The 19,063-nt window shown below is 46.9% G+C and overlaps 1 protein-coding gene across 2 annotated transcripts in view; it reads right to left on the bottom strand.

Moving 5' to 3' along the window:
* LOC135221736 (succinate--hydroxymethylglutarate CoA-transferase-like) overlaps positions 1–19,063 on the bottom strand; it is a 108,362-nt gene that overhangs the window by 54,008 nt on the left and 35,291 nt on the right. For both annotated transcript variants that reach the window (XM_064259536.1, XM_064259537.1), the window contains one exon: positions 15,270–15,376. In XM_064259536.1, coding sequence (XP_064115606.1) covers positions 15,270–15,376 — 107 coding nt within the window. The remainder of the gene's footprint in view (positions 1–15,269; positions 15,377–19,063) is intronic.

Here is a 19,063-nt window from a genome sequence, read left to right as displayed (position 1 = left end):
AACGAGCCCTTATGACCGCCACCCCACACCACTGCCTCCCTCCCACCACTGGTGCTCCAACACAAAACTCTCACCAGTTCAATGCGTAGGAAAGATCAGTATTAAAAAAAAAGAAAAAGAGGTGTACAATAGCTGCTCTGCTGGAGCATACTAGTCGCCGTGGGATGTGTCAACTTTTAAATGCCATTTTCTCAAAATACAAAATGAGTTATTGTCCTTTAAACCAACTACTTCTTCGTTAGTTTTTATCCGATTTTTCACAATTTTTTTTTCATTGTATTCGTCTTTAAAAGTTCTATAACTTGCTTAGAACCAATCTTTGAAAATGTTTTCTCTTTCTTTATTTAAAATTACATTATTTACGTAACAGATTTTTTTTTTATTACAAATTTAAACGCAAAAATAATAACTTTATCCTCCCTCTAAAGTACAAATTTTGTTTTAAGGAGATTGTTGACACACTCTTTAGCTATTAAATGAGACTAGGTTTAGCTTCCTATCTCTGATAGTTTTAAAGCAGTAGCAGTTTTTTTGGGATGCATACGAAAATGCCCTTATTTTATTCTTCTTTTCTATTGCAGATTTTGCATTCAGCAGATGGGAGAAGAGTCCAGGTATCAAGATTGCCCTAAAATAAAATTTTCAATTAGTTACCATGTGTTTTTTGTAACCCATGTCATTTTTTGCCATGCCCCCCCCACTTAAAAGACATTCCTAACTTCATAACTGATTCAGCTAACACTTCGAACTTTTTATCCAACTTAGACTCAAGCAAGGCAATGGTGTTGGGTTCGGAAACATGGGCAACTTGAACAGGGGTAATCAAAGGAGAAGTAGGAGGACTATTAATTGGAGAAATATTCTCTAATAAAGGAGAGGCAGAAGACTTATTTGTCTCCGAAGGAACAGGAGTAGTTTCTAACCTATTCTTACTACTAGCCCTAAGAGCTGCCTTCCTCTTCCTATCTTTCTCTCCATTTTCTCAGCATGCGATCTAACCGCCTTCCATCCCTGTCTCATCCAATTCTTTACATTCATCACATGTCACATCCATACCATTACAATTTTGTCCTCTGCATTTACAGCAGATGAACTAGAATCTGACATAATTAGCAATAATGACGAAAAACTGAATAGAGATAGCTAACTGGCAAGAAAAAAAACAAAAACTTGTACATCACCAAACACCAAAATCCAAAACTGGCGACGCAGGAGACTGCAGCGAAAATCTCACAGGTGTTACCCCGTGAGCGGCAGAAACAAAAATTGATGGTAGAAAAAGCTAGCAGTACCCAGGGTTCCCGGATGTGGGCAGGTCTTGTATCACCTATACTTAAGATAGCAACGCCGCTGGCGCCAACAATTTGAATTTCGACTGCCGCAGGTAAGAAGCTGTAAGCTATGTAACTGTTCGGTAAGTCACTTATGTGAAATATGATATTGTTTATGTTACAATAAAGTTTCATACATACTTACCTGGCAGATATATACATAGCTAAGACTCCGTCGTCCCCGACAGAAATTCAAATTTCGCGCCACTCGCTACAGGTAGGTCAGGTGATCTACCGGCCTGCCCTGGGTGGCAGGACTAGGAACCATCCCCGTTTTCTATCATATTTTTCTCTCTTCCACTGTCTCCTGCGGGAGGCTGGGTGGGCCTTTAATTTGATATATCTGCCAGGTAAGTATGTATGAAACTTTATGTAACATAACAATATCATTTTCATACAATCAACTTACCTGTCAGATATATACATAGCTGATTGGCACCCTTCGGTGGAGGGTAAGAGACAGCTTCTATATGGAATAGACAGGTAAACAACACTATGTTGTAGGTATAAATAAAACCTTGGTTCCTACCTGATAGGTGGTAGACTTCGTGGGTGTTTTGCCCAGTAGTCTGCATCACTCCAGAAACTTTAGCGAGATATATGATCTATGGCCAAGAGTTCTTGTGGGTCTGCCGATGGGGTCTTACCCACTTACTCGGCAGAGCCTAAAAGGACTTTGTCAATGGGTGCTGATCCACTTATATGACAATACACCTTATGACGGAGCACACAACCAATCCCGACCACCTGATCCTAACCATATGTTAGAACTACAGATTGTTAAGAGTTATCCCCGAACTCGTCACAACAATCGTAACTCAAAATCACTACGCACACATACATAATTTTCAAAAATTATACTCAACTAATTGGATATGACAAGAATTCTCTTACTGAACAACATAGACGGCCGCCCGTGCTAGCCTAAGTCCTCTATTGTTAGAAGAGACTCGACCATATCCAAAAAGAAGAAAGTATAAACGTTTAAGGATTGGTGTCGGCTCCCGTACCCAGAATCGTATCCGCCGATACGAAAGGACCTAGAGAAAAACACTTCTCATATGTCCCACGCACGTCTGTCAAGTAATGAGATGCAAATACTGAGTTGTTCATCTCCAAAAATGTCGTATCTATTATGTTTTTAACGACATATTCTTCATGAACGAGAGACGTCGCTATAAGCTCTAACTTCATGAGCTTTTATTCTCAACAGTTGTAACTGTTCGTCAGGACAGGCCTTATGAGTGTCTGTAATGACGTTTCTTACAACGATGCCAGCGCATTCTTGGACATCATCTTGTGGGTTCTTTTACCGCGCCCCCAAAGACCTTGTCTAGAGCCTCCCATTTGATGCTTTCTCTGAAGGTAGAACTTCAGAGCTCTCACAGGGCAGAGAGACCTCTCTGTTTCTCTGCCTACGAGTTCGACATGCCTTAGACTTCGAATAACTTAGGCCAGGGATTCGTAGGATTCTCGTTTTCCGCTAAAAACAGGGTCTTAAACGAGCACATCGCTGAGTCTCCCTTGAATGCTACTTCATCCTGCAGAGCATGCAATTCACTAATTCTCTTTGCCGTAGCTAAAGATAATAGGAATAGGCATTTTCGGGTAATGTCTCTAAACGTGCCCGATGAGGAGGTTCGAATTCTTTCCGATGACCGATACTTTAGAACTACGTCTAGGTTCCAGTTCGGAGGTACTGGTTCCTTAGACTTTGAAGTCTCACAAGACCTTATGAGATCGTGGAGATCTTCATCTGCCCGATCTAATCCTCTGTTCCTGAATACAGCCGGGAGCATACTTCTATATTCCTCTATTGTGGATACGGCTAGATGAGATTTTTCTCTCAGGAATAGCAGGAAATCCGCAAATTTCCGCTATAGAGGTAGTTGGAGAGGACAACTTCTTGGATCTACACCTCCTCCTAAATACCTTCCACTTCGACTGGTATACTTTCGTAGTGGAGGTTCTGCGTTCTCTCGCGATCGCGCTTGCTACTTCGCGAGCCTCTCGCTCTGACAAGTCTTTCGATAGTCGAAAGGCAGTCAGAGCGAGAGCGGAGAGGTTTGATGTTTGTATGAGAAGATCCGTCCTTCCAGGTAGGGATCTTGAAAGTATTACGATCACTCTACCACCTCCGTGAACCCTTCCTGGGCCGGCCAAAAGGGGGCTATTAACGTCATCCTCGTCTCCTTTGACGCCACAAACTTTTTCATTACTAACCCCAGGATTTTGAATGGGGGGGGGGAAAAGCATAAACGTCTCTCGATACCCATTTTAGCCGGAAGGCATCTACCATAAGTGCTCTGGGATCTTCCACGACCGAGCAAAACACTGGGAGCCTTATTTGAAATGAATGTTGCTAAGAACTCCACATGAGGAGTTCCCCACATAGACCAGAGATCGAGACACACTTCCTCGTGTAGAGTCCCTTCTGTATGAAGGACCTGGTTCCTCCTGCTGAGCCTGTCCGCCCTCACATTCCTTTCTCCCTGTACGAACCTTGTCATCAGGGAGATGTTACTGTGATACGTCCAAAGTAATGGTCTCTCGTGGGCTCGTAAAGGAACGAGGAGTGCGTCCCTCCCTGTTTGCGAATGTAGGCAAGTGGGGTGGTGTTTGGGCGTCAACTCGTCCCCGTACCTCCTCAAGAAGAAGGGTAGTCAACACCTTCTAGTTAGACAGACCTTCTCTTCCACTATATTTGTCATCCGAGTTTTCCTCTAACTCGGGATCTAAAAGCGTCTCCGCTCTCCTTTCCGAACCTTCTTCTTCTTGCGGAACCAAACTCCTAACAGGAGAGGGGTTAAGAGAATGATAATCCTTCCTCTTTCCCGCTCTCATAGTCCTTGGAAGGCGTCATAAGCCTTCGGCTTCTCTAGAATTTTAGAAGACTCTTCATGCTTACATGACGCTTCCGTTTGCCAAGCGTCATGGATGACTCTTTTGGTGACATCTCGATGACGCTTCTCGCTTGGAAGACGCTCCGCTCTCCAAAGGCGTCCTCCTTGGCGCAAAATATTGGACGGAGCGTCATGCTATGCTCCGTTTCCAATGACGCTTCGCGTCTAAAAGACGTCTTACCTCTCTCTGGCGTTACGAAACTCTCGTAAGCACCTGTTCTCGCTCGACTCGCACTAAACGCTTCTGTAAGCCGTTTAGCCGTTTCCCGTCTGTATGACGCTTGTCGTTGAACAGGTAAGAGAAGGACGAGACTTCTTAATTGGAAGCGTCACGTCCTTCCGACGTTGCGTTCGAGATGACAGTTTTTCTCTTGAACTGCTATAATTGATTTTTCTTGACGCTTCTCCCACGTCCAGTGCATGACGTCTTTCGTCATCACTCGGTGGGGAAAAAGGAAAGGGTACTTCTGCGTACACTTCAGGTGACGCTGACGCCCCCTTCGCTTTCTTGCTAGAAGACGGAGAGTCATCTGAGAAAACGCTCCGGACTAAAATCCCTGTCAGGCGTCCTATGACGCTTCAGCGGTTTCGACAAGTTCAATTCCCTCCACCCTCGTTTAGGTGAGGGAGAGGGAGAGACGAGAACACTCGCGAAGGACGCTTTTCTATAGTGCTTGAGCCGTCTGCAACGAAGCAGAGCTAGCTGAAGGGACGTCTGACTGTTGGGGATTCCCCACAACTCCTTAAGGCTTTCGACTTTCCTTCTCTCTGGCTTGTGAGCTTGGAAGAGGTCTAGGCCTGGGAGCGTCGCAGGAGCCTGGCACCTACTGGTGCTTGGAGGAGAAATGTTTCATTTTCCCTTTTTAAAGGGACGAAAGGCGGAGCTACCTCTCTTCTCTGGAGCCTTCCTTCTTGCGGGAGGTCTGGAGATCGGACCACCTCGAAAGGGCTGCATAGAAGTGCTAGGTTCTTTCTTGTCAGAAACAAAAAGAGGTTTCTTCTTTCTAACTGACTGCGTCAGAAGATCTTGAGTCGCCTTCCTCAGTTAAAGAGTGAGCCACGTCCTTCACCAACTGAGAAGGGAACAAATAGTCAGACAGAGGTGCATCCAGTAGAGCTGCCCTCTGCGCATGTGAGACTGCCTTTGTTAAGAAGGCGCCATACACCGTCCTTTTCTTCAAAAGACCTGCTCCAAATAATGAAGAGACTTAACAAAAATACATCCTGTACCGCTTTGTCGATGCAAGACAAAATGCATACCGGGCTTCAGGTTCGATTCCCTGTGAATCGAGAGCTTTCTTGGACATCCACCCCAAGGGACCAATCTAAGAAGTTGAAGACTTCCAATACATGGAAAAGTCCCTTGAGGAGATGATCCAGTTCTAAAATACTCCATGTAATACGAGCAGAATTAAGACTAGGACGCCTTGAAGCGTCAACTAACGTCGAAAAGTCTGCCTCTGTTGTAGAAGGGAGAGCGACCCTATCCCATACCTCCCCCGTCTTGTACCATCTGCCTCTTTTCCCAGCTAACCTTGCTGAGCATGCAAAATACTGTCCTGACTAAGTCTTTCTTCGACTTCATCCAGGAGTCTAAGGCGTTTAAAGCCGCTTCATCGAGATGGTGGGCTTCATCTTCAGAAAACAAAAGACGAAGGCTTCTTCGCCTTCGCACTCGAAAAAGAGCGAGCGCGGAGAAGAAGGAGCAGCCGGAGTCAACTCGTTCTCCGTATTCCTCCAGAAGCAGGGTAGTCAACACTTTATAGTTAGACAAGCCCTCTCTTCCATGATCGTCATCATCCGAGTTTTCTTCCAACTCGTGATAATTCTGATTTTCCGTTCTCCTTTCAGAGCTTTCTTCCTCTGGAGGAGACAAACTCCTGATAGGAGAGGGGCTAATGTAATGAAAGTCTTTCCTTTTCCCCGTTCTGATCGACTTGGAAGGCGTCACAACCTGCGGCTTCTCTTGCGCTTTAGAAGACGTCTTGTATGACGCTTCCCGCTCTCCGAGCGTCATGTATGACGTCTCTTGTTGACGTTTTGATGACGCTTCGCGTCTGGAAGACGCTTCGCTCTCTAAGGGCTTCCTACTCGGCGTCACAATCTTGGACGGAGCGTCACGTCTAAGATCCGCTTGAAATGACGCTTCACTTCTAGAAGACGTCTTTCGATCTTCTTGTCTTAGCTACACTCTCGTCAGCCCCCGTTCTTCGAGCAGTTGCGAGAGGACGAGACTTCTTAATTGGAAGCGTCACGTCCTTCCGACGGGGCGCTAAAACTCCCACAAGAGATGACAGTTGTTTCCTGAACCGCCATAATTATCTTTCTTGAGGCTTCTCCTACGTCTAGTGCATGACGCCTCTCGTCATCACTCGGGAAGAAGCATGATGTGGTACTTCCTCATAAGCGTCAGGTGACGCTGACGCCACCTTCGCCTTCTTAATAGCAGAACGGGGCGTCATCCGAGAAGCGCTCTGGGCTTGAATCAATGTCTTGCTTCATATGACGCTTCAGCGTCTCGACTAATTTCGACTCCTTCCACCCTCGTTTAGGTGAGGGAGAGGGAGAGGACGAGACGAAAACACTCGCGAAGGACGCTTTTCTATAGCGCCCTTGAGCCGCCTGCCACGAAGCAGAGCTAGCTGAAGGGACGTCTGACCGTTGGGGATTCCCACAACCTCCTTAAGGCTTTCGACTTTCCTTCTCCTCTGGGCTGTGAGCTTGGAAGAGGTCTAGGCCTGGAGCGTCGCAGGGACGATCAAACGCCCCCTCCACAACACTGGGAGAACTCACTTCACTGTAATGCTCACTTTCACTAGCCTTACCTTTGAAGTCAGCCATCTTGGACTTCATGTCTCTAATTGTAGCTTTCAGATTGGCGATTTCCGATGCCGAATCCGAAAAAGCACTCTGAGAAATGAGATACATAGGGAGAATCTACATCAGTAGGATTAGAATTATCAGTGAAAGGCTCAATAGGCCTTGAACTCACACCTTTCAATCGTCTAATTCTATCCCTCTCTAACTTCTTCAAATAAGAAGTCAAAGTCTTCCATTCTTCTGCATTCAAAACCCTCGCATTCCTTACAAGTGTTAAAAGCAGAACACTGAACTCCCCTACATTTACGGCATACAGTGTGAGGATCAACCGAAGCTTTCGGTATCCTCACCTGCAGGCCTACATTCACACACATTCTCACACTCACATTAGAATCAGACATACTGAGAAAATTCCAAAAAGAGAGTTATTCAAAAAACAGTCCACAGTAGCGAATGCCAAAACACGATCCAAATACGTCACCAAAAAGCCGAAAAACGTTGATCAAATGTTGAAAAAAGAATCCAAGTCAGGAGTAATAACAACAATGTTGATACCACCGGCGACAGAGAAAATATGATAGAAAACGGGATGGTTCCTAGTCCTGCCACCCAGGGCAGGCCGGTAGATCACCTGACCTACCTGTAGCGAGTGGCGCGAAAATGACAATTTGTCGAAAATTGCATTTTTCCTAACTATACAAACCTGAGGTCCTTTAACAATAGGAAGGTAACTAGCGGCAGCTGGGACGGTCGTAAGCTTCGAACAAGGGGAGAACGGTAGTTAACTGCTTGTCCCGATCGTGCGCGCGCGCGCGCGCCCGAGAGGTGAAGAATCACTTTTGCTTTAGGCCCATGCAAAAGTTGCAGAGTGAGGGGTGGCATGAGGTGGGACTATATGTAAAGGACCTCAGGTTTGTATAGTTTAGGAAAAATGCAATTTTCGACAAATTGTCATTTGTTCGATACGTAATACAAACCCTCGGTCCTTTAACAATAGGAAGACTCACTTCTTGGTGGGAGGAATCTGAGTCTTTTGGTGAACAGATCTGTTCGTCCAACCCTGGAGTGCCTCCTGGTCGTAAGAGCAAGGGAGGGATCCAAACCTCTGTCCGATGATCGGGGTGTGCACCGCAGATCAATGGTCAGACCTCTGGGCCAAGTACTAAGAGAGAGGCAAGCGTATCTCTTCGTACCAGCAAGCAAGAACTTGTTCCTGTTTGCAAGAGACAATCATAAAATGATGGGTTTGTCTCAATTTGGCATCCACTTCCTCCCCCTTGTTGGAGGAATGGTGGATATTTACTCCTATCCCTACTGAAAGGGATAGGATGGTGCTCTATTGAGTAGCTCACCTGCATCTTCGTCCTTACCCAGCAGGGTGACGACCGTGTCCCTCTACCCAAAGGTAGAGGGAAGAAAAAGATGGGAAGAGGAGCCAGTCACACTCTCATTCCTCATCCATTCTTACGGTCACACCAGGACTCGATGCTGTTCAGCCTGCGAGGGTCTGGGTTAACTACACAACGTGTTGAGCAACCACCACGGTTCCCAAGGAAAAGATCCAAGGAACTGTGGGCAATATCCTGAAGGTAGAAGGAGGTGCATGCGGTCCGGTTGGACCAGGCGCCTGCCTTCATTACCTGCGCCACGGAGAAGTTCTTGCGGAACGCGAGAGAATGATGAAGAGGCGTCCACACTCATCCTGGGTGTCCGAGTTTCTTCAGACAGCTCCGTCGCACCTTCACAGGACAAAGCAGCATAGCCTTCGTATCGGAGGCGGTGACGTCCATTAGGGGAGGGTATTGTGAAGGACTCGAACCAATCGTCAGTTACCGAAGGGTTCTGAGTCTTCGCTACGAAGATCGGTACGAAATCGAGCGTCACAAATCCCCATCCCTTTGTGCTTGACTTCTCAAGAGAAGTCATGCCGTTACCTAAGACGAAAAGAAGGGAATAGTCGTATGACCTATCCCTCTTCTCGACTTTGGTTATGTACAGTACTCATACTGACAAGCTATTAAGACGAAGTAATGATTGCTCTGGAACAACCGAACTAAGTCCACAGCCATAGTTCGTAACTGACTCGGACCGCTCTGACAGCTGCCGACTGGACTGGTTCGGAATCAGTAGAGGCAAGTTGTCCAAGCATCCGGGTAAGTCACGTGACCTTCGCCCTTTAAAGAGTTATGCTGAGGAGACCAAACAAATAAAATATTTGTTAGTCACCGATGCCGGACGGCGCGGCGATGATTCTCTTAATGCATAAGCTCAAAAGGCGAAAGTCAATTGCCTTCAAAAGACCGAGGTCCCTGATGGCAAGAAGAAAATCTCATAGACGTTGAATCTCAGCTTAAGGAGAAACAACACTATGTGACGTTGAAGACGAAGGTAGGCAATGAATGCAACCTACGTCTTCCAGCTGAATCGAGAGAAGGAATCTCAAGATTCTAACCTGTGCTTACAAATGACTGAAAAACGCTAACCGCCATTTCATTGCTGTCCGATTGTGCAATGAAAGCGGGGCGTTCTTCAGTAATGAAACACAGGGGAGAGCCGCTTGAAGAAACTGCTTCTCATGGCTGAACGTTTGGAAGTAGAGCTGGCAGGTGTGGGAGTAGGCGATGTCTTCAATACATCTGCTAATCCGGGGTGAACAATGAACAATTGTACACCTCCGAATACAAGATATTTTGAGGACAAACTCAGATTCCGCAAAAATCATTCGCATTATCGGGATACGATGCAGCAAGAGACTATTACAGAATTCTGTTACCGTGCGGTAAACAGATGAGAGTCGAATAGATATCTCTGTTTTAAAATTCTCGCAATACCAAAGACGATGAATACTAGCGTTTCTCAGCAGTAGATGGTCATTCATGTATGCGAGAATCCCCGTTAATCAGAGACTTAAGTCCGTGATTGTTGGGCAGAGATACGGTTGTTATTCAATCAAAGCAGGTGAGAAAGACATAAACAACGTCTATCTCAAAGCGGCAGCTGATACTGAAATGCCTCGGGCAATTCAATACGCAGTAGCTGTCGCTGACTCGTCATCCTGAGTTGCCAAGTAATCCTTTCCACGAGGAATGCGTTCGGCTAGAACCACCGAGCATAAAAAGATATGCTCGAGCAATTATATTTAAGCGAAACGAATTTCGGTAAATATAAAAGCTAAAATGGGTTGTTTGTGACAACACCATAAGTATATAAAATTGAAACTGGAAACTCCTGGAGGTTGCAGGCAACCCCGAGTTGCAGTTCAATTAGAATACTTTTCGTCTAATCGTCAATCCGTAGAATAACCAGGATATGCGCCTACCCCTCGGACCATTCACTGCTTAGCAGAATCATGTCGCGAGGTTAATATACGTAGTATATTTGTAGGATTCTGAACAACGATCTCCATCCTAAATTCTTTCCTTCAAGAAAACAAAATAAGGATTGGAGATCGACCACCTTCGTTCTCTATTAAAGAGAGTGAAGGAGAAGTCTTCCTCAAAGGAAAGCTTCAATGGTGAACAGAATACTAAGACGATAGTTCCAGCCAAACTGGATATTCCCGTCCGTTCTTCTCTATTCCAGGTTGGTCGCCTACTGTGAGATAGTCTTCTTTCAGCAGCAGTCTTCTTCCTAATGCTAGAAATTCCAGGAATTCGAGCATAGGCGAGGTTCCCGATTATCGTGTAACAATCGGGGATTCTCGTCTCGCTCACTTTGGACCGTGGTCTCGCCTAAGTGTTTGGAGATCGTAAGAAACTCTAAACACTGAATGCGCTAGAAATTCCGTAGAATTCTAAGCAGTCTGCGAAACCCCCACCGAATTCGTCAAACGATATGGCTGGCCGTGGTCCTCTCGATTCCCGTAGAAATCGAGAATGGGGCAGGATCCCTCCTCAACGACCGGGCTTACGTCAGGTAGGACCCGAAGGTCCCCCCTGGTAGCGCAGTCCCCAACGTGGGATCCTACAGAGAAATCTCTGTAGGATCCTTCCCCTTTTCCCTCGTAGCCGTAAGGAGAGAGGGAATGGGAGGAATTGGATACTCGCTCGCCTTCCCAGTGGAACTAGCAGTTGGAGAAGAGTAGGAGCAGCCATCGCCTTGCGGCGATGGCCTCATCAGAGTCTGGGAAAAACGTATAGTCAGGAGAAAACGTTTTTCACCCGAGGAGGGTTACGAACTCTCATCTGTAGGTAAGGGTCTGCCGCCACTGTGAACGTCGTCCTGGGTGGGGCTGATCGACACCTGACAGGAGAGAGCCGATACCGTCCTCCGACTCATTCCAGTCCTCGTCGAGGTCGAAACCTCTCAGGAGGATCGAAGGAGTATTTAAATACTGTGTCCGAAGACACGTAGAAACGCGCTGTCGCAGTAGAGGAGGTGGAAGTAGCTTGATCGACCGGCCCGAACTGAGAGGAGCCTTCTTGTCCGGAGACGAGAGACTCTGGTTCAAGACAGAATCGGTAAGCTCCGATCGCGGCATACCCACCGTCGGTTTGGGTTCCCTCTCGGGCCCCAAAAACGACTCGAGCAGAGACATGGGCTCTGCTGGTGGGAGCGGCGATCCTTCCCCTCCCCGGGTCCGTTTGTGCTGACGAATCAGTGCAATAACCTGGGTAAAGTTACTCTGAATCTCGGAAGTTACAGCGTCTTGAGGAGTAGGACCGTCCAGTCCCTCCAACAAGAGCAGCTCCCAGTACCCCCCTCCTTCAGAAGAAGGACCAGCAACAGATCCCTGACGGTTGCCTCCAATCACTTGCGCGTACGTCCTGGTTGGTCCTAAGACCAACCTGGCACGTGCGCGTCGTGACGGGATCGTGAGCGGCGTATCTCTCACGATCACTCCTATATGCCTAGCTCTTCCTGGCGGTTATGCCGAGGAAGTTGAAGGTATCGGAGAGACGAGAACTGACGCTATCCCCACCCCCTCTCCCCTGACGGTCGCCTCCCAATCACTTGCGCGTACGTCCTGGTTGGTCCTAAGACCATACGTGGCACGTGCGGCGTCGTGACGGGATCGTGAGCGGCGCACCTATCACCGATCACTCCTAGCTACCTCGTCCCCTCTTCCCGGTGGTAGCCCGAGGGAAGTTGAAGGTAGTGGAGAGGGACAGACTGACGCGGTCCCCCCCCGCTCGCTTGGCAGGGACCAGCGTACGTGGGCGGGGGGCTGCTAGCCGATCACAACCTCCGCGGTGGGGATCGATCTGCAGGCCTGGCCGTGCCGCTCACCTGTGGCAGCGGCTCGACTTGAGCACGTCGACCCCGGTCCCGTGCGTCAGACGAGCTGCTGCTGGTCACCGTATCCGCCCGGTCCCTGTGGGAGCGGCGGTCAGGTGACCTGCAGAGCTCGCTTTCACCGTGAGACCGGTGAGCGTCCTCGCGGCACGTCAAACCGCTGGTACCAGCCGAGGCTGGTACCGTCGGTCGAGGGGACCTGGGGGAGCTCCTTCCCAGCCTCAACCCGTGGCCGGTCAGAGACCGTCACGTCCACCCGAGGTACCGGCTGGTCGCTGCGAGAGCGGCCGCTGGCCTGGCGAGAGTCGCCTGAGCGGCTCTCGACAGTCTTCTGCTCCGTGCCTCGGTCATGACGCTGAGCGAACTCAGGCGTCTTAACTTTGGCTGCACGGTCACCCGAAGGAGATCGTACACTCGGAACTTCTCGCGGACGAGAAACCGAGCCGGTACCTGGCTTAGCAGCAGAGCTGCCAAGACCAGGCGAGGGTGTACCAGCGGTAGCCAGCACACCCTTGGTCCCCGTCTTCTTCTTCTTCTCAGAAGGGGAGACGGGCCCCGTTCCCGAAGGAACAGGAGGACCAGCAGAAGAACCCCCCCGTCACACCGGAATGTGACGAGCCCTTCGAAGTTCCCGAAGGAGTCTTCTTAGGGGGAATAACAAAACCCGGTTACCAGCTGGTCGCTGCGAGAGCGGCCGCTGGCCTGGCGAGAGTCACCTGAGCGGTTCTCGCCAGCCTTCTGCTCCGTGCCGTGGTCTTGGCGCCGAGCGAACTCTGGCGCCGAAACTTTGGCTGCACGGTCTCCTCCCCGAGGGAGAGCGTACACGGTCGGGATCTCCCCGCGCAACGAGAGACCCCGAGCCGGAACCTGGCGTAGCGGCATCGCCGCTAGCACCAGGCGAGGAAGTACCAGAGCTAACCGATACTCCTCTGGTCCCCGTCTATCTCTTCCTTACGGAAGGGGAGAGCGGGCCCCGCTCCCCGAAGGAGCAGGAGGACCAGCAGAAAGGACCCCCCGTCCCACCGAGGTGGGACGGGCCCTTAGAAGTTCCCGAAGGAGACTTCTTATGGGGGGGGAGGCAGCCTTCTTCTTCTTCGGCTTATGGGCCTTAGGAAGTCGAAGGGGAAGAGGCAGCAACAGACGAAGATGACACCTTCCTCTTCTTCGTCAGCTCACGCAGGACAGTCGTCAGGTCCTCCATCCAGGCCGGAGTCGGGCCTATTGCCGAAGCAACACGGCCCGACTGCACCTGTCCGGAAGGACCTGGGAACGGGGGAAGACACACCATGGGCAGGACCAGCATGGACAGGCGCAGGAACCAGGAGCGACAGGAACAGCAACCAGCTCAGGAGCGGCAGGAACAGCGGCAGCGGTAAACACAGAAGGGACAGCCAAGCCAGTAGCGGGGAACCACATCAGCGACAGGTACGGCACGGCCCAGCCATCGCCTCGTAGAATCATTGGCAGCCAGCGTGGTACTGGCGGCCGGTCCAGGGGCGAGCTGCTGGAACAGCGGAAGTCTGGGGCAGGCAACACGAAGAAAACACAGGCGGCGGCGGCATACCCCTCCTCGGTACGGCGGCGACCGGCCCTAGAAGCGGCAGACGGCGTCACCGACACAGCAGGGGAGTGTAGACCAGCGGGGGGAAGCAGCATGCAGAAGCGGCCGTGAAGGTTGTAGTGGAGACCACTCCAAGGTCACCGCCCCAGACCTCGCTAGACTCTGCAGCAGATCGTGGATACTAGGCACGCCCTGCAGCCGCAGTGGTCCATACCTGTCCAAGGTCGTCTCCCACGGCTGTAGCACCTGCGGTAGCACAGACAGATTAGTAAGAGGGGTTCCCTCACGCACGGGGGGGGAGACATGCCCCCACCCCGAACGGAAGGAAGACCCCAAAAACAAAATACGAGGAAGCTGAGCGGGGGGGCAGGAAAGAAGACGAAGAATCGGATACCAAGGGAGTCGCGGGAGAGCTTTCCGACGACTTCCTGGCAGACCTTCGCTTCCCCTACCCCGCACAGCAGTGAAAAGTAATATGAAAATGAAACAGAATACTGCACTTGCGAATTCACTTCATAGAACTTAAAGAGGAAAAATCAATTCCCGGTAAGAGCGGAAACTTGATCCATAATAATATGATGCTATCATAAATATATATGAAAATGAACAATACTGCACTTGCTATTTTCACTTTCACAGCAATAAATCGTAAGGATTAATTCCCGGGTAAGAGCGGAAATTGATCCAAAATTAAATTTGATGCAATTAATAAATGAAAATGAAAAGAAAACTGCATTGCGAATCCACTTTCATTGCATTCTATTCATACAAAATAAAGAGGCTCTTGCCGAGCGCAATCAAGCTCTCGGCAACGAACGCACAGGGCAAAAATATAATGAAAAAGAGTACTTACATCTTCAATTACACACTTTCGCCCAAAATACATGACTCGGCGCGAGTCGCCCCGCGCCTCGGCACCGAGACATAATTCAGGGTTCAATTCATGAAAAGAGCGGAAATCGCTGGTCCTCTACGGCGATAGCTCCATGTTGATTCATAATTAAGTAATGAAAATGAAAAACAGTGTACTTACAGTTTCATTTTCAAGTCAAACCGAAACCATTAGTAAGAAAACACAATATAAACAAAGCATACGACGATGAAGCGGGCAGAGAGCGATGACGAACACGTCCTTCACACCCGCGGCCGAAAGCAAAAGTGATTCTTCACCTCTCGGGCGCGCGGGCGCGCGCACGATCGGACAAAGCAGTTACTACCGTTCTCCCCTTGTTCGAAGCTTACGACCGTCCCAGCTGCCGCTAGTTACCTTCCTATTGTTAAAGGACCGAGGGTTTGTATTACGTATCGGAACAATTTGAATTTCTGTCGGGGACGACGGAGTCTTAGCTATGTATATATCTGACAGGTAAGTTGATTGTATGAAATTGTAATTTCTGAAACTAGAACCTTCATATTTACCTTGATAACATCTGCACCCAAGTCTCCCAAAATCATGGTAGCAAATGGGCCAGCCAGAATTCTTGTCAAATCTAATATTCTGATGCCAGATAAAGGACCATCATTATCTGAAAATGAAATGTAAGTTCCATTAAGAAAAGAACTTGATTATCTTCCTCATAATCTGCCATATGGTTAAATAAGCTTGAATCATAGAATTTCAAACTTGTTATTCAACAAACCCATTAATTATATTCAGTTTCATGGTCACAAAACGATCCAATTACTACAATCCCTCTGAAATAAAGAAAAACAATGACAGTTGTAAGTGCACATATGTGGCCAGGTCCTAGCAGTGATTAAGAGTTAGTACTGTACTATACTGTGCTATTCCACATGGGCATCTTCACTGGTAAGAAATGCAATCATTCGTAAGCCGTCGCTTTTATTCTCTGCATAAAACAGTGATATGTATATGTTTTTACCCTTTAGTTTGGGTACAAAAGATTACTACCATTTATAAAGCTTAGCTTACTACTATTTTTAACCATCTGATGTAATTTAGAATTTTCGTCGTCTTCCTTGTTTTTTCATAAGGAGAGGAAGTACTGACAGCTTCAAGTCTGCTGACGCTGCTGCAATCCCAACATTTTTGGTAAGCTTTGATGTTGCAAGTTAATAAGTCTTTACTTACTTTGGGTTTGACTTAAGTATATCTGTTTACAATTAAGGTAGTCTTATAAGGCTTACTCTGGTTGTTCTCTGAAATAGCTAACAGCCCATTTGTTTACGACCATATTTGGTTTTCTACCTGGTAACTGAACCTGTTTCTGTGATATTTTGTGATTTGGTATATAACATTGTACCTTCCACCTATGTATGGTAGTATTTACAGTAATTAATGTTATAATGAATCGTCATGGTTACCAAGTCTCCTCATGAAAATGCAGCAGTACAGGCAGTCCCCGGGTTACGACGGGGGTTCCGTTCTTGAGACGTGTCGTAAGCCGAAAATCGTCGTAAGCCGGAACATCGTAAAAAATCCTAAGAAAACCTTACTTTTAATGCTTTTGGGTGCATTGAAAACTATGTAAACTGCATTCTTATTCATTTTTCATCAAAAAACCTTCAAATATTGATTATTTTGCATTTTTGGTGTCATATTTCATCTGCCAGATGAGCGTTGTAGGCGTCGTAACCCTGGAAATAATGTCTGATGAATGTAATTGAGAAGCGCCTTAACCTCGGAACGTCGTAACCCGGGGACTGCCTGTATGTATTTTATTTTGCTAGGCAAGTTAGATTAACATAAATTTGATATACATACTAATTTTGAAGCCTTTCCTGTTACTATTTGAACTTCAAACTTTGTGCAAATGCTTTTTCAATGAGAAGGAAGAAATAAATCTCACTTCTTAGTTAATTTGTTAATTATGTTATTTAATTATTGTTTACTACACTTGTACATTTACTACCACTATCTCTATTTTGGTTAAATTATTCGTCTGGCTAGAAATATGCAAAACATACTAGATGATAACCTGTCCACTAATTTCTTGAATAACTAACTAATGCTTCCTTGTCTCCTGACCAAGACAAACATCTCTGACTGGTATTGCAATGAACCTTCCTACACGGAATAACGAAAAGAACGTCAATCATGTGTGAGGGTACTCATCCTACGCTTGAAAGGCGTGCAGAGCCAATGAGCACCAACATATCCAGCAGTAGAAGGCTCGATCGTCGAACTGTATATGAAGTAGAAGCAAAGTCGTTTACAGATGGCAACGTCGTTTATTTTCTAATTTATCCATATCGAGTACAAAGTAGCTATCCAAAGTTAAACGGGAGAAAAACGTTAATCACAGTCCAAGGTCGTAATCTGTATCCAAAATATGAAAACTCTTTGAGTGGGGTCGGGCTAAATGACCAAAAGTTCGCCTGATGTGGGACTGATCCGCACAGCATGGCGAACAAGAAACAATTGAGGAGACAGGCCTCTGGTGGCCGGTAATTGCGGCAGCGTTGCCAACGGTAACACAGGTAACTCATTTGACTAGATTTTACCTGCAGCATTGGTAACACTGACAGTTAAAATTACCCACTTAGTGGGTAAATATGTGGGGATATAGTTCGGGCTGGTCAGTGACCAGGCCTAATTCAGGTGTTCAGGGAGTGTATTGCAATACATTATTTTTAATGAGTCTGGCCTCAGGCGCCAGAATATCTGAACTGTCGGCTCTTTCTAGAGAACCAAATCATATTTATTTCCTCCCGTCAGGTGAAGTTCTGCTCTCCCCAGATCGGAAATTCTTAGCAAAGAATGAAGACCCACAAAACAGGTGGGCTCCATGGAAGATTATACTTCTCACACAGGACCCATCATTGTGTCATATTGTCACATTAAAATCTTATCTGGACAGAACTTCTGAAAAGTCTTCAGGTCCTCTTTTTATTAGAGAAAAAGGCAGAACCATTTCCTTGAAAGGAATCAGACAACAAATACTTTATTTTATTAAACAAGCCAATCGGATTCAGTCCCTCATGTCCATGATATCCGGGCAGTGGCTACCTCAGTTAATTATTTTCATAATATGAACTTCGAGGATCTTAAAAAATATACGGGTTGGAAATCCCTGACAGTATTTAAACGCCACTATCTAAAGAATTTAGAGGCCCTTAAATAATCGGCAGTGGCTGCAGGGAGCATTGTCTCCCCTGATACGGCCTAGTCTTATAACTCTACGTATTTCCTATTCCTTTATTCTGCTATTATTTTTCCTTTGATACTCACTCTCTCCTACCTGCCTTGCTCGTAATCCCTGCCTGTCCCCCTTATGTTCCGGTCTGGTTTGCTCATCAACCCACTCCTGGACATGTACATAGTTCATATTTGATTGTTTTGTATTCCTTACCTGTTGTTTTTCCCAGGATAGTATGGATTTGGTTATATTTGATCCCCTTTTTTACAATTTGCAACTTGCTATTCTGACATTGGTTATTAAAACTTAATTTTAAGAAAAATTATTATTTTTCCTTATATATCTATAAAATTTTGTGATTTACCAAGCTTGTATGGCCAATTCTCTGATACTATTTCACCGGCCGACAAAGGTCGAACCCAGAAAAGGGATTTTGACGAAGGAAAAATCTATTTTTGGTGAAGACCTGTGTCGCCCGGTGAACCCATCCCTCTCTTCTCCTGGTCCCCCACCCTTTAGCTGGCCCAAGCTTGGGTGCGTAATTCAGGAATGAAGCCTTCGGGCAGAAGTTGTAGTAGTAGCGAGCGGAAGGTAGACGTAAAGTAGACGTTGTAACGGCACCTATCTAGAGAGGGGTTTTGAGAGGAGTCTTCTAATTGGCAGAATATCTGTGGTAGTGGCTTCCACTCGCCCTTGTGTTTATACCGACACCCTATGGGGTGAGCGAGCTGGAGGTAGTAACTTCAGTATTCCATTTAGATTTTTTCTCTTGTATATATAGCATCTATTTATACCTAGAAATGTGTGCTACAGGGACATTTCACCAAGCGACACAGGTGTTCCCCCAGAAATAGATTTTTCCTTCATCAAAATCCCTTTGATGAAGAAATTGATTAAAAAAAAAAAAAAAAAAAAAAAAAAGAAGAATTTGTAGCTATTTCTCATACAAAAAAGGGATTTTAACGAAGGAAAAATCTATTTCTGGGGAGAGACCTGTGTCGCCCGGTGAAAAGGTCCTTCTTGTCACTTTTCTGATATAAATAGATTCCAAATATACCAGAGAAAGATTAAGTAATGGTATGCAGAAGTTACTACCCTGGCGCGAGCACCAAT

Source organism: Macrobrachium nipponense, chromosome 3 (genome assembly GCF_015104395.2).
Source record: "Macrobrachium nipponense isolate FS-2020 chromosome 3, ASM1510439v2, whole genome shotgun sequence".
NCBI classification, from domain to species: Eukaryota; Metazoa; Arthropoda; class Malacostraca; order Decapoda; family Palaemonidae; genus Macrobrachium; species Macrobrachium nipponense.
The sequence above is the reverse complement of the archived record's forward strand: the minus strand, read 5'-3'. Positions and strand labels throughout refer to the sequence as shown.